The sequence below is a fragment of the Salvia hispanica genome, chromosome 4 (assembly GCF_029641045.1).
Source record: "Salvia hispanica isolate PSC_SH4W2 chromosome 4, Shi_PSC_v1, whole genome shotgun sequence".
Lineage (NCBI taxonomy): Eukaryota > Viridiplantae > Streptophyta > Magnoliopsida > Lamiales > Lamiaceae > Salvia > Salvia hispanica.
The window spans coordinates 8,863,771-8,879,247 of NC_142695.1; the positions used below are offsets into that span (position 1 = coordinate 8,863,771).

Here is a 15,477-nt window from a genome sequence, read left to right on the forward strand (position 1 = left end):
TGCATTGGTTCATCTTCTTCTTAATCTGATCGATTCTTTTAGTTCGAAAAACTTCTCGAACATCAACATACAGAAGCTCTGATTTCTCTGAATTGTATCCGATCAAATATTTTGGTAGAACCACCGAAATTGATTTGATCTGAAAGTTATTTATCACGACTTTCAGATTATCCGTTTTTGTTCAATATTCAAAATCTCCTTAACAAACATAACACAAATCTTATCTTATTCTTGCTTTTTGTCCACATACCTCAATGGCAGAACTCGACTACTTGTCCGAAAGAATAATCTTTGCAACATTTGTCAATGGCCCATTTGTCAAAATAGTAACTTTTGATCCGGGCTTGAGAGAATCTACTACTGACTGCCATATCTCAAGAGCTAGGGGCTGTCTTAGTTCAGGGTGTTCAGTATCTCTAGGAGCTCCAAATTTCACTGAATTTTCTGCTGTATACCTCCGAGGGCTACGTGGCAAATCCCGAGCAAGTCCATAAAGGGTGTCCGAGTCAAGAAAGCCGCCACTACCATGCGGAATGGCCTTGATGTACTTGCAGTCTCCAACAGCTGAGAAAATGGGATCAGACTGGTTGACTGCAAACACATCTCCTAGACCAACGGGGATGTCATCGCGTCCCATCATGTGTAAAATGTCATAAACAACATCAATCGTTGCTGCATTCGCCCATCCTGTAGGACTCACTATGATTGCCTACATGCAAATTATGTGCTTATTAGAAACTACTAATGGAGAGAGAGATAAAAAAGTAAAGGATTCAAAGGATTCTAACTACGTGAGCACCAGTTTGAGCTCTTTGTTCATCTCCCTACATTTCCAGTGAAGCCACGCAAAGGGGATGCACTCCTGTTCTATAGTCTCTATCCAGATGCAACTCCAGATACCGCGAGTCTGCATGCTGGCTGCCCCGTGGATGAAGGCGAGAAGTGGTCTGCAACAAAGTGGATTCATGTCGATTCCTTTGATAAAGTCGTGGGCGGGCACTGCTCCGACTCAGATGCGAACTGCGAAAGATGGGCTTCCCTTGGAGAATGCAACAAGAATCCAGAATACATGATCGGCTCCTCGGATCTCCCAGGTTACTGTCGGAAGAGTTGCAAAGCATGTTAATTGTTTGACCTCCGTCTCACTAAAAATATAAACATGGATGAATTCTTGGTTCATACACATTTCTGTATCTTGAAAATGCCATTCCCTTGTACTACATTATTCTGGCTAGCTGTTATTCACAGAGTTTTGTAGTCTTGGTAAAAGAATGTCTCTTTAATCATGTTATTCATCTTTATAATCATAAACTCCCCGCCGTTTTTTGCGTAAAATTAGTGAATGATTAGTGTGATGTGACACTGATCCAAACAAAAAGAACAAATTATAGACCTATATCTAAGCAACCGCGAAAATTTACTTGTTTTAGCAAACTATAACCATTTGGATGTAATTGTCTCATTTATTTGTTATTGTCACTTTGGTTAATCACACATTTTACTAATCTGATCTCAGTTGCATTTCATTGTAAAACGGAGTAGTATAAAAGTAGAATTCATCTTTCGCTACTATTTTCCACCAAACTTTTTATCACATTTTGTAAAATTTGAGCCGAATTAAATGAGACAATTAATGACGGAGATGCAACCACCTATATCACATGGCGTCGCTTGAATTCTTTCATAGAACTAATTTGATGTAGTACAATAAAGGGGGAGAGAGAAAGCTGTTGATCAACAGCGGACATAAGGAACATAAAGCGACAGCAGCTTCTGTAGGATCTGATTCTCTGGTCCATGCGGAGTTAGGTGTCGATAAATGGTGAGTTTGTATTTTTTTTAATAAAACCTAACAAACTGTGTAGTCACCTGTAGTTTGTCCTATGTAAACAATTCATTATATTTACACGTTTTATAAACTTAATATCCAATAATTTGTATTTAAACTGGGGCCTCCAACAAACCTATTGCACATCTATACAGGCACTACAAATGTGGCAGGGCATCTATTTTTCAACAAACATCAAGCATCTTATCTGTATTCTCTGAAATGGATTCTGCAATCTTGTGATTGCTACCATTAATATATAGTAGTACTACTAGTATTTAAGTTAAGCTCCATTAACCTTGCAACTCATTGGATATGTTTAAATTAAGTAAGCTTCAGTACTTTTTTATTCTAAAGAGATGTGAATTTCATTGTCTTGGTAAATTTTGATCCAATAGGAACTTTAGACTCATCAACTTGATTGATTCTTGCGACAAGGTAAATTCGCTGTCATTATATACGAACCATACTAATGAAACTTTATTAGCAAGAATCCTTGTGTTTCCAAAAAAACCATTCATGTAAAAAATTCAATCTTTTATGATTTGTGATGAATAGATTAGTATTGTATGATAATGAAGAGCTGTACATCAGCTGACAAGTACAGATTTTGCCCCCCTCCAAATTTAATATTCACAATAATATACTGTGTGAGTAAAATTGGAGGTGACAACATGTAGAATTTGCAATAATAAAATATTATAATGATAAAAAAAAGAGTTGGATAGAACAGGAGGGCCGTATTTGAAGCTCAATTTTGATGTTGGGGGCTGTAAATTTTGCGTGGTGTGTGTGAATTGTGAAATACACATACACAGAGAGAGAGATAGTCCAAAACTGTACTAGCTAGCAAACACCATAAAGCAGGCAAAATTTTGGATCTTTACTAGTACAACACTAAATTCACCAAATCCTCTTTGAAAGCATTTATATCACTTGTATTATTGTACTAAGAACTTATTCTTCAAGATCTGCCAGTCCCAACCCCTCTAAACAGCTATCTTGCACTCATACCTTTGATCAAATGGAGGTTCAGTTGCAAAGGAGCTATCTTGAATATAGTAAAGCCTTGTTTCGTGAGGTAACACCACAACACAACGTGGGGAAAAACTGCTGTCATAATTTGTCTTGATGTTTTTGTGTTTGTTTGGTTGAAGGGAGTCTTGGATGCTCAGTTTGTTGAGCTGCAGATGCTTCGAGATGAGAGCAATCCTGATTTTGTGATGGAAGTGGTCACCCTTTTCTTTGAGGATTCTCAACGAATTCTCAATCAACTCTCCAATACCTTGTCATTATACCCTCTCTATGATTCTATCTATCTATATATGTGTGTGTGTGTGTTTGTTTTACAGTTATCATAGTAGTTGCTGCATGAGTGCAGGAATGAGCAGAGTGTGGACTTTAAGAAGGTTGATGCTAATGTGCACCAACTGAAAGGTAGCAGCTCAAGGTAATAACATGCTATCTGTGTTTGTTTGTGTGTGTGTTTTGTAATGAAAGAAAAAAGCAAATTGTGTGATTTTTGGAATTCTAATCTAACTTTGATTTTTATGGTGAATGTACTACAACACTGGATTTCTTTATCTCAATACCAAGCATGGTCTGTTTGTATGATGTAATAAAACTAGCAAGATAAAAATCAAAGGATAACTTGTAGATAACATTGAGCAAGTCATAACAACTTAATATCTGTTTACTCTTTTCTTTTACAGTATTGGGGCTCTGAGAGTGAGAAATGCTTGCATTGCCTTCCGCAGCTTCTGTGACGCCCAAAACGTTGAAGGGTATGTACGGCTTCTGGATCTTCGTCTTGAAACGTGATTGATGTCTAAATGTAGCATTTTTTTTTCTGCAGGTGCCTTAGATTCTTGCAGCAAATTAAGCAAGAGTACTTGCTAGTGAAGAACAAGCTGGAAGCTCTACTAAGGGTGCGTAAACAACCTATTTTCAAGCATTGAATCTCACTCATTTGGTTGAATTTTGGTAATTGTGAGATAATTCGTGCGCTTGATTTCAGTTGGAGCAGCAGATTGTGGCAGCCGGTGGAGTGGTTCCCGTGTTGAACGACTTCTCCTGAGGCGATTGAGGCAGCTGTGTCGGTAGTGAGTTTTTTGGTGGTACCAGTTTGCTGAGGTTTAAGGTTACCTACTTGTGAAAATTGGTTGTAGTTTGGAAACTCCTCTGTTAATAATGCATTATCTGGTCATCAAAAAATGTTGCTGAATCTCTTACTCTTTCCAATAACTATAGTCTCCACATTGAAACCATGAATCATTTTATCATCATAGAATGCACCAAACAATTTCATCATAGTAATCAAGTCTTGATATTTCTGTAAGAACTAAGAAGATTGCCGCTTTGTTGATGCCAATCCTCAATGAATTTTCTGTCTATGTTTGTTTACATAACTCTAGAAACCCTCTTAGCAGGGCTCCATATTTACCTTTTTCAAGCTGGTTATAGGAGAACATTTTCTTACAATGTTAAACATGGCTTCTTTTGAGGCCATATTTCATTTCATTTCTGTGGAGAACTCCATATGCTTATCTGCTCTCCAAAGCTCTCAATCACAGAAGATTGCTCATTTCCAGTTAGGCAAGCCACGAACGAGTCATCGCAGGACAATGCATCTACTACTCTAACTGAACCTATCTTCAGACAACACAAACTCACATGCTTGTGAAATGAATCTATAAAGGTTACAAATTGTTACTGTGAAAGTTTTGAATAGTGATGATATTGGACCATTCTTCCCAATTCTTTGAGAAGTAAATCATATTGCTTTTACCAAACAAAAATAAAGGTTAAACTTCCTTATGTTATTCTTATGTCCATGTTGTGTGTGGATCCACAGTTATGTTTTCAAAATTTAATTTGATCTTTTTTCTGATTTTTATCACAAGTGTACATTTATGCATATTTATGATTTTTCACATTTGATGTGCTGATTATAGGAGAAAATAGTGGGAAAAGAAAATCAAGAAAGCTGTTGATCAACTGAAAACATGAACTTAAAAAAGGCATGTCTTAATTGGATGCATTTTCATACTCTCATTTATGAGGAGAATTCCACATTCTTCTCTGCATTTCAAAGCTTCCAATGACAGAAGATTGCTTCTCATCACCAAGTTGAGTAGCAAAAGTGTAATAACAAGCCAAAGGATCAACACTTTCCAACACTCTTACCAAACCTCCTCTATTCTCATCTATAGTTATCTGTCCGTCTTTGGACAGCATGCCCGTTGCTTGCACACCAAGATTCCTCACTGTATACATCGTCTTCAGGAACCACTCATTTCCTCCTAAGATCACTGCACCAAGAATTTCCCCCAAAAACATATCCTGCAAAAGGTAAACGGAGACATGAAGTAAAATTCACAATTAGAAACATATGTAGCAATTTTAAGATGTTTCTACTATACCACATGTTCATATCTGGGATGAGTCCTTTTTAACATGTGCAATCTTGAAAGCAGACGCCTTGCGAATATTGATTCAGGTGTCTTGTTTGTGAGGCGGAGGCTGGCTAAAACCCCATTGAATCGACTGACTCGTCGCTGTACATTGAGTGGGACTAGTGTGATTTTGTGTCCTGACTCAAAAACTGTCTTTGCAGCTAAAGGATCAAGAAACATGTTGAGCTCTGCAAATTTGTTTGTTGGAGTGTTGATGACATTTCCTTTATCTGTTTCACTATTGCCAATGTGCCCTCCAACTAACAATATCTCCTGCAGATTTAGTGAAAGAATCAACAGAAATTATTACACAAACATAACATTAATCTTATCTTTTTCTTGCTTTTTGTCCACATACCTCAATGGAAGAAGTCGAATTCTTGCCCGAAAGAATAATCTTTGCAACATTTGTCAATGGCCCATTTGTCAAAATAGTAACTTTTGATCCGGGCTTGAGAGACTCTACTACTGACTGCCATATCTCAAGAGCTAGGGGCTGCCTTAGTTCAGGGTGTTCAGTATCTCTAGGAGCTCCAAATTTCACTGAATTTTCTGCTGTATACCTCCGAGGGCTACGTGGCAAATCACGAGCAAGTCCATAAAGGGTGTCCGAGTCAAGAAAGCCACCACTACCATGTGGGATGGCCTTGATGTACTTGCAGTCTCCAACAGCTGAGAAAATGGGATCAGTCTGATTGACTGCAAACACATCTCCTAGACCAACGGGGATGTCATCGCGTCCCATCATGTGTAAAAGGTCATAAACAACATCAATCGTTGCTGCATTCGCCCATCCTGTAGGACTCACTATGATTGCCTACATGCAAATTATGTGCTTAGTAGAAACTACTAATGGAGAGAGAAAGAGAAAAAGTGAAGGACACAAAGAAGGATTCACCTTGAGATCTACAACTTCAACAGGTATTTTTAGGAGATAAAAGAGTGCTAGAAAATCTCCAGCACTCATATCCATGTCGAAAACGACCTTCTTTCCCAGCTGCCTTCCTTTGAGGTCTGGCCTGTACAGGACTTCTTTGTAGTGAGGAAATTGCTTTGTGAAATTGAACTTTCCAGATTGTTCTTTTTTGTTCAAAACCTGAAACATTATCACATCATTCTTAACTTCTCATGATCTCATGAAGCAAGAGATGTGAGATTATGGAAAAAACTCACATTTAGAAAGTTCCCAAAAAATTCTCTGTTCAATTTGTTGTTTCTGTCGCGATTAGGCTTAGCTCTCACGGCTACAAGAACAGGTATGCCTCCAGCTCCTTCACCAGTCACTTCTGCAGTATATCCATCCTAAATAATATAGCAGCACATCAGAACTATGCTCTAGGCTCATCTAGCTACAAATTAATTAGGTAAGACTTAAGAGAGGTCGTAAGATGAATAACCTTGCACCTGCCCTTCCCATTCTTCACAATGCAAAATGGATCGCGCAGTCCAGTCTGAACATGGCCGCTGTGAACGCCATCTCTTCTTAAACCAAACTTTGGTTTTTGGACTCCATTGAATAGTGGGTTCGAGCCATCAGATGCACCATATGGCTCGTTCGAGGTGATCACCGTGATATTCATGTACTCCATATCAGCAAACTCATTCTCCCCATTAACGTTGTTTTCCGTGAGCATGATGGAAGCTGCCACACCGGATAGGAATGAATCCCACATGAAATAACTCTGCACTAAGTGATGTTTTTTCACACAGTTGTAATTCTACTTCAATCTCTTAAAACCAACTGATGTTTCTGCAACTACGTACCGTGAAGAACTGATCATCAAACCATGTGTCACGGGCCATTTTCAAGGACTTGAAGCAGTACTGCGCCTCGTAGGTGTGCTGATTCTTCTCAAACTCCTCAAAGAAGTCCACAGTTATGGGGATGGTGTTCGTGGCATCTAATGGCACAAGAGTGATTGGGATCCCAGAATGTATCACCTGCTCACACAAACAAATGGCCCCCAGCCCGGGTTAACACATCTAGAAGCTTCTGGAAATGTAATATCACTTCACCTGATATGCAGCAAAAGGGTCCCCAAACAAGTTGAACTCTGCATAAGGATTGGAGGTGTAGTCAGTGTACAGATTCCCCCTATCACCGCACTGGCGAGGCTGGCACGTTGAGCTAGAGTTCTTGGGGCAGCAACCGGTAGGGTTACTAGACCTCACACCTCCACCCATCATGTATATGTGCTTAATGTTTTTCTTCAAATGTGGATTAGACATTAGGAATATACCAAAATTAGTGGATGCCCCTATTATAAATACAGTGATTGGCCCTGCAGAAATCTTATCAATGAGCACTTGCTGAGATGTGGGCTGATGCAGAGGTGTATATCTCCTTCTTCCCTACAATATACGAATGCAGTTATTTAACAGACACACAAATCTTCACACGGATCGCGAAACACCAACAATATACCTGTGGAAGGAAGCTCTTTCGAAAGCCTAAATTTGTGTCAATGTCTAATCTTCCACCAAGGCCTACCGGAATAGCTTGTCTATATCTGCAATATGCAGCTGTGGTATTTCCCTGCTAGCACGATCCATCGCTGATCATGAATATGGAATGGAAATAACGGTCTAAGGCTATACGAGGCTGAGACATCATCTAACCTGTTCAATGATGGGGTGATATCCACCAACATTAGGCAATATTGTACCATTTTCTAGTATTCCACCTTCGCCCCCAACACCGACTGCGACATCATCTCTTCCCATCATGTAAAGTATGTCGTAGATCTGATTTACAGCGTGTCCTGCATTGGTCCAAGCATTGGTGTTTATAGTAACTGCCTGCACCAAGGTAACAACACCATATCAATATTGCCTACAAAGCCTTGTAATGCAATAGTTACTATGATTTCTTTGTAGAAGTTAGAAATTATGTTAACTTTAATAGCAATAAAGCCACAAAAGGATGAATCATAGTCCAACTATGGTAATAAATCACAAGATCAACAAAAGTAAAACTTATTCCAGAGAACTAGTAAATAGTATGATAAAGATATAATGATGCCATCACTTTAGCATAAAGATGCAGTGAATTTTGACTTAACCAGTATCATCACAAATTTACAGCAAGAACATATCTAATTAAAACTTCACAAATTTCAATGCAACTTTATTCATCAACCGAATTAACAGTAAACAGAAAAAAAAATCAGCCTCAGACAGTTACATCATTCAGAAATTATCAAGCAAAATTTGTCCCAACATGACAGCAAATATACACACACAAAGATAAACACATATATAGTATGCATGAATACATACATACATGTATGTATATATGCAGGGTAGGGAGCTTACCTCCAAATGAAAGTCTGATGTATTAAGCTTCAAAATGTATAACAGAGCAAATAAATCATCGGTATCGACATCTGTATCCAAGATAATCCGGCGAGGCAGCCCCTCCACACAGTCTTTGCTACTACCAATCAATCCAACCATCACAACAATGCATAAATACATACTTACACATCTCTGTATCTTCATCTTCACCCCCTGATAAGAATAAAAACAAAAAGATACCAAATTTATCAGATTCAGAACTGCTGCATCAATCCCATTTCATGAAAGGACTTGAAGATCCTTAAAAACTAAAACTTGACTACATAAATGTGGATTCACACAAACAGACTGTACCTATTTTTTCACCAGCTGAAGGGTGAAGATAGTAAACTGAAATGATGATTCTTGTGTTTGTATGAGTGTGAAAGTATGTGCTTTTTGTGTCTGAGACTAAGAGAAGTAGGAAGCTGCCAATATGCAGCAAAAGGAAGTAGCAGACTGATTCTAAATTTAACATTAAATAGAAAGATTGCCAACTGAAATTTATACACTATTATTTCATTTTTGGTTAGCTCAAAACGGAACTTTGGGATTGATGAATTATCAACAAAAAAGAATCCATTTTAAATACAGTGTCATAAAAATAAAAAATTATTCTATTTTATTTTTATCTTTATTGGATGGGAAGTGTGGGTTGATTTCAATATAGAATTGTTTATTTGTTAAAAAAACTTTTTTTATTCATTAAAATCGGTTTTTAAAATATATACTAAAATTTTAAAATGGCTCACACCTAAAACTTTAAAGTCTAAGTTCCTTAATTGGTAAACAGTTAGACTTTGTGGCATATACTTACGTATCCTAAATGAACACTTAAGTTTTATGTATGCATATTAGTACTATTAGAGTAAATCTATTCAGAGGTTTATATAAGATGTATGGCTATTTTATTTGTTTGTGCAGTTGATGTCTGATATATGATTCGTATTTGAGTAATTTTTTTATTAATTTATATATAAATGTATTTGGTTTAAATACTAGTATAAAATAAAAATATAGTTCAGTGCACGATGTAGAGATTATGCACAATAAAACAAATACTTGTAATTATTTTACTAGTATTGTGGTCAACTTCAACACCATACCTCATTCCCATGCCTACACGCATGTGGCCATACGGTTACAACTAAACATTAAATAATCAAATTTGTTAAACTTTCTTAACATTTTGCAGCATTTTGCAGATTTATGTGGATGTATATTGAAGTTTTCCATAAATCGGATTATTAGCTGTATTTCATTTTTATTAGATGACTGAGGTTAGGTGATACATGATAAGTGTGTTTTCTGCAATGAGGAGGAATTTGTTAAGCATCTCATTTCGATTGCAAAATTTTTTCCAGTGTGGATTTTAGACAATTTAACAAAAAGATGTGGATTTTCATTTTCTATGTCACAAAGTGGTCATAGTTCATGTATTTAACAATTTAGGCACCCCTAACCCTAAAATTAAAAAAGATCGATTACAATTATTTAGAGTTAATTTGTAATTTCTAATATAAATAGTTTGACATTTGAGGATCTAATGTAAAGGTAAGGGACCATCACTGTAGGTTGCCGACATTGGGGCCTAGTGTAAATTTACAAAATCCACGATTTAATAAAATCTTGTTTGACTATGAAAGAATCCTTTATTGTTTTCTCTTTTCAGAAAAATAAAATTTTGATATAGTATGAAATAAAATAATTTGATAAATCCATTGATGGAACATTCATGTGATTCTTGTCCTCTTATTTGAAAACCATATGAGCTCAAATAATTCCTTTCCTTAGTCGGATTGTCGTTACTTTTTTACTATTTATACTTTCACACTGTATTCTTTTCTTTGAAATTTGATTGCATCACTTGCATATATAAAATAAGAAAACACAATTAAAACGTTAGTACTTCATCATTTTAAATTTCAACCTAAATTAATCATATGTAAAATAAAATTGACTACTAAAATGAGTAATCCTTTTGTTTCTTGATAATTGAGTCATTTTTCCATTTCAGTAAGTTTCTTCATAGTTGAGTCATTTCTATATAAGGTAACTTTTTTCTCTTTCTTACTTTACTCTATCTTACTTTTATTCTCTCTATTTTATTCACTTTATACTTTATTCTCTCTCCTTTTTCATCTCTCTTACTTTTTTATCTATTTATTTAACACACCCAATATTTCTTTCTAAAATTCCGTGCTGAAAAATTTCGCCTCAACAATGGAAGTACTAATTAAAATCATGAACTGTCAATTACTTATTGAAAATACTTCGAGATTCATTCTCTTAACTTAATAAAAACACGAGTACTAAGTCCACAATAACATCAGATGAGTCGCATCAATATTTTTCAGAGTAGAAAAATGAATTTCAGAACATTTTCGTTGAATTAATGATAGTTTGAAACTTTGTCTTTGAACAATATGCCTTTTGATCGATTTTTCAGTATTTCGATAGCGCAATAGTTATTGGTTACTACTATTACACGTACTAGTAAAAGCAAAATGATTAAAATGTGAGATGCATATCTAAGACTCCCCCGGTCCCTTTAAAAGTACGAACATTTAGTTGACATAGATTTAAATGTAGAATTGATAGAGTAAGAAAGAGATCGACAGAAAAAGTTTTTAAAGTATTATTAATGGAGAATGGGTCGCATTCATTAGAGCATCCACAGTGCCAGCTAGCCGAACCATTGCAATCGGCCAGCGGCGAATTGGCTAGAAAATCGGCGTGGGCTAGCCGGTCGAGGGGCGCTGGCCGATGCGCTGGCCGCCATTGTGGCGTGCCGATCGGCCAGCGCCTATTTTTTTTTTTTTTTTGAAAACCTATATATACGCGATTTTAGTTTCATTTTCATTTGCACCAATTGTTTTAACGAGTTTTCTCTCTCTCTAACTTTCTGCACAAGAGCATCATCGAGGGATGAGTCACGCGGGTGGTAGTGGTGGGGATGCTGAGGAGTACGAACGGCAGATGAACGAGGCTATGGAGGCCTACATGAACCGCGAGATGGAGCGGTACATGCGAAGGGTGGAACAGCAGGCGGTCCCTCGCCCTCCACCGGTTGTCCACCGCCGAGCAGTGATTGATCGGGATCACGTAGCTGCACATCAGCGGCTATATGACGACTACTTCGCTCCGGACCCGCGGTTTCCAGCAACCATGTTCAGGCGGCGTTTTAGAATGCGCAGGGAGTTGTTTATGCGTATCGTTGACGCTTTGGAGCGTCGATATCTTTATTTCCGCTTCAGGCACGATGCGGCTGGCAGACCCGGCCACACCCATATCCAAAAGTGCACGGCGGCAATCAGACAGTTGGCCTACGGAGGCACGGCAGACATGTGGGATGAGTACCTCCACATCGGTGGGACGACTTCTCTGCAATGTCTGAAGTATTTCTGTTTGGGCGTGATAAACATTTTCGGTGAGCAGTACCTTCGAAGCCCTACTCCCCAAGATTGTCAGAATTTGATGCAGATGCACGGGGAGCAACATGGGTTCTCCGGGATGTTAGGAAGCATAGATTGTATGCATTGGGAGTGGAAGAACTGTCCGACTGCCTGGAAGGGGGCCTACACGACCGGCTACAAGGGAAAGAATCTCACGATGATCCTCGAGGCCGTAGCTGATTATCGGCTGTGGATCTAGCATGCGTATTTTGGGGTAGCCGGGTCGAACAACGACCTCAACGTCCTCAACTCGTCGCCCCTCTTCAACGAGAAGTGTCAGGGCATCGGTCCAGCCGTCTCATTTGTGGCCAACGGCAACCGGCATGATATGGGCTACTACTTGGCGGATGGGATATACCCTAGGTGGCCTGTCTTTGTGAAGACGATCAGGCACGCAAGTGATGAAAGGAAGGCCTACTTTGCGGAACGACAGGAGTCGGCGCGCAAGGATGTGGAGCGCGCATTTGGTGTACTCCAGTCTCGATTGGCGGCAATTAAGGGTCCAACGCGTATGTGGGATGTCAAATGCGTTTCCCACATAATGTACGCCTGCATTATCATGCACAACATGATCGTCGAAGACGAAGGCGTACAACGGACTAGTTGGGCCAATGACGATGAATGTAATTTTTCTAATGCATGTAATTTTTTTAATGTAATTAATGAATTTTCCCGTATATGTCTCGTACATTTAATTCCGTAAATGTAGTTATTTTTTAATTATTTTTATTGCGGCTGGCCTATGGCTGGCCTAAATCTGATGTGGCAGGTGAATTTTTAGTGCTGCTGACGTGGTAAGGAGAGAGAGTGGCTGGCCTATGGCTGGCTGATTTCTATTGTGGATGCTCTTATAGTGAAAAGAATTTTTAAAATTAAAATATTTATACATTTCAAGAATAGACTATAGTTCATACTTTTCATAAATTGATGGAGTATTATTAATGAACATGAGAGATAAATTGTGGACGGATGGAGGCATGTGATAGAAAAAGATTTCCGCACTAACTCTTGAATTTTAAAATTTAAAAAAGGTTATGTTATATCCTCTCTTAGTTGTGACTTTTTACTTAACAAAAATATTCTGAATAATTAAGTTATAATTATAGTTGAAAACTAGATTATTCCCATTCTCAGAATCTTAATTGTAACCAATGTATGTGCACTGGCTTTATGAAAGGATTAAGGCCCACCCTATTTTATATAAAAAATAAACGAGAAATTCCAAATTCCCCAAAAATGCAGTGAGTGGTTCAAGCATATGGATAGAGAAAGATTGGAAATTGAAATTGATGAGGTTAAGATAAAGGAATCCTAATAAATAATACGCCATTAACATAATTTGGATGGAAGTAGATGCTAGGAAAGGAGGTCCCCTTTTCTACCACAAGTACAAATATTTTATTTTAGTCAAATACTAACTTTTCCTTAATATTTAAAGCTATTAATAATTGTTTAGGCACGTACAAAACTGGTTTATGCATATTTAAATCGACTGTTACACGATGGAAGTGCGATATATATTGATTGATAATGTAAATTATTGATATTTCTGTAAATGTAATATTCCTTTCTATAAAACAATTTGTAATTAGGTATATTCCTTTATATATAAACAATTTGTATTTACTTCCTATTGCTTTGGAACAGACAAGTCATGTCCATTCCTTTGAAATAAAATTAGGAAACGAAATAAAATGTACAAAATTAATTAATTTGTGACTTAAAGAAGAGAATTAATTAAAGATAGAAACTCAACCTATAGACCATCTAGCGACTAGCTAGCAGGAACGTGGATATAAGATCATATAACTGACATATTTACCTTTTTTCTATGAAAAATAATTTTTTAAGAGAAGAGGTATTTGAAAAGGTATTATATTTTTTCCCATTTGAAGATGTATCTTTACCTCTTTATCAATGGAGAAGGTAAAATTATATAATCACCATATTTACCTTCTTTTAATGAAAAATCATTGTCTAAGGAGGAAGTATTTGAGAAGGCATTACACTTTATGTTTTTAATGCATTTTGTACTATTATTTATTTTTTTTAAATGATATACCTTTCTATATACCTTTTTCCTTGGAATGTACTTCCTCCATCCCATAATAGATGTCATACTTTGCTTTTTAGTTTGTCCTACAAAAGATGTTACATTTCTTTTTTTGGAAAAAATTTCCACTCACATTAATATAAATATATAATTTTCTCTTTCCACTTAACACACAAAACAACACCTCCTAAAATCTCGTGTCAATCCCCAAGTGTGATATCTACTATGGAACAGAGGGAGTATTACTTTTTGGAAGAGTATATTTTACTTTTTGAAAAGGTAAATAGATGATATATCTCTTTCATTTATCTTTCCTTGTTGAAGATGCTCTGATACTTTCGACGTCCCATAATTTCAGTTTATTCAAGATAGTACTTATAACTACAATAATTTGTGTTAGGTCTATTCATAAAATTATAGCAAAGGACTTCATATTTATAATTACTACTAATATTTATATTCATGCCATTCTTATTATGATCACTCTAAATTAATTTGTACTAATACCACAAAAAAATACATGACTTTTTTCATAAAACATTTATAAGGAGCATTATTTTACAATGGACTAACAAAAGTTGATTTTCCACTCTTTTATTTTCTTTGTTTTTCCCTTCAATGTTCCTTTTTGTTCTGTTTATCATATTCTATTTATTGTTTTAATAATTTTGATGCAATTTTTTCCATTTATTATTTTATCGATTTCTTTTTTTTATATATATAGTACTATGCCTCAAATGCTTTTCGATAATTTTTTTTTTTTTTGTCTAATTTTTAGATGGCTGCCCCCTTGGGCCTTGGTTAGCGACTCACGCTATCGGTATTTGGGTAGCAGCAAATTCTTCAGTCGTTCAGTAGTATTTCGCCTGCTGGCATCGTTGATTATTAATTTATTGCTATTAAAAATTGAAATTGAAAAAGACAAAAAAAAAGTGAACAATATGAATAGGAATAATCTCGTCGGACACGCACAATTATTTCATGAAAACTATTAGTAGTTGCCAATCTACTACTTACTATACTATAATTTACTGAAAAATGATTTAATAGTTCTTTATAATTTTCTAATAACTGTAATATAATAGTAATAAAAATCTTATCTGGATCTTTTATTGTAGTAATGGAGTTATCGAAATGAAAATACTTACTATTTAAAAAAAAATGGAGTATGCTAGTTCTTACATAATAAATAAATAAAACAAAATTTGAGATAATTTGATTTGAAGTGATATTATTAATTTAATTGCTAGGAGGCCAACTATCAAATTAGGAAAAGAACTTTGTTAGTATACTTAAGTAGTTTTGGCCTTTTAGGAAATGAGGAAAATGTAAGGAGTTATCTACAGCCCA

The 15,477-nt window shown here is 36.4% G+C and overlaps 2 protein-coding genes across 2 annotated transcripts; one reads left to right on the forward strand and one right to left on the reverse strand.

Annotated features, from left to right (window-relative positions):
* Positions 1 to 2,524: 2,524 nt before the first annotated feature.
* LOC125195755 (histidine-containing phosphotransfer protein 1-like) lies at positions 2,525 to 4,144 on the forward strand. The gene is made up of 6 exons (XM_048093959.2): positions 2,525 to 2,909; positions 2,986 to 3,116; positions 3,210 to 3,278; positions 3,541 to 3,612; positions 3,684 to 3,756; positions 3,846 to 4,144. The coding sequence occupies exons 1-6, from the start codon at positions 2,853 to 2,855 to the stop codon at positions 3,903 to 3,905; spliced, it is 462 nt and encodes a 153-aa protein (XP_047949916.1). The 5' UTR covers positions 2,525 to 2,852; the 3' UTR covers positions 3,906 to 4,144.
* A 661-nt stretch (positions 4,145 to 4,805) lies between these two features.
* LOC125195752 (nucleoside hydrolase 3-like) lies at positions 4,806 to 9,143 on the reverse strand. Its single transcript, XM_048093952.2, has 12 exons — positions 8,935 to 9,143; positions 8,599 to 8,793; positions 7,903 to 8,082; positions 7,709 to 7,819; positions 7,300 to 7,635; positions 7,048 to 7,224; positions 6,681 to 6,965; positions 6,457 to 6,585; positions 6,182 to 6,379; positions 5,642 to 6,100; positions 5,251 to 5,556; positions 4,806 to 5,170 (listed from the first exon to the last, which is right to left on the reverse strand). The coding sequence occupies exons 2-12, from the start codon at positions 8,782 to 8,784 to the stop codon at positions 4,880 to 4,882; spliced, it is 2,658 nt and encodes an 885-aa protein (XP_047949909.1). The 5' UTR covers positions 8,785 to 8,793; positions 8,935 to 9,143; the 3' UTR covers positions 4,806 to 4,879.
* Between the last annotated feature and the right edge of the window lie 6,334 nt (positions 9,144 to 15,477).

Bases quoted from the DNA above. Each gene is read 5' to 3' on its own strand.
- LOC125195755 (XM_048093959.2), top strand. From the start codon at position 2,853: ATGGAGGTTCAGTTGCAAAGGAGCTATCTTGAATATAGTAAAGCCTTG. The intron at 3,613-3,683 runs GTATGTACGGCT...TTTTTTCTGCAG, and splicing joins GACGCCCAAAACGTTGAAGG to GTGCCTTAGATTCTTGCAGC. The intron at 3,757-3,845 runs GTGCGTAAACAA...GCTTGATTTCAG, and splicing joins AGCTGGAAGCTCTACTAAGG to TTGGAGCAGCAGATTGTGGC.
- LOC125195752 (XM_048093952.2), bottom strand. From the start codon at position 8,784: ATGAAGATACAGAGATGTGTAAGTATGTATTTATGCATTGTTGTGATG. The intron at 7,225-7,299 runs GTGAAGTGATAT...TTGTGTGAGCAG, and splicing joins ACCCTTTTGCTGCATATCAG to GTGATACATTCTGGGATCCC. The intron at 6,586-6,680 runs GTTATTCATCTT...TATATTATTTAG, and splicing joins ATGGGAAGGGCAGGTGCAAG to GATGGATATACTGCAGAAGT.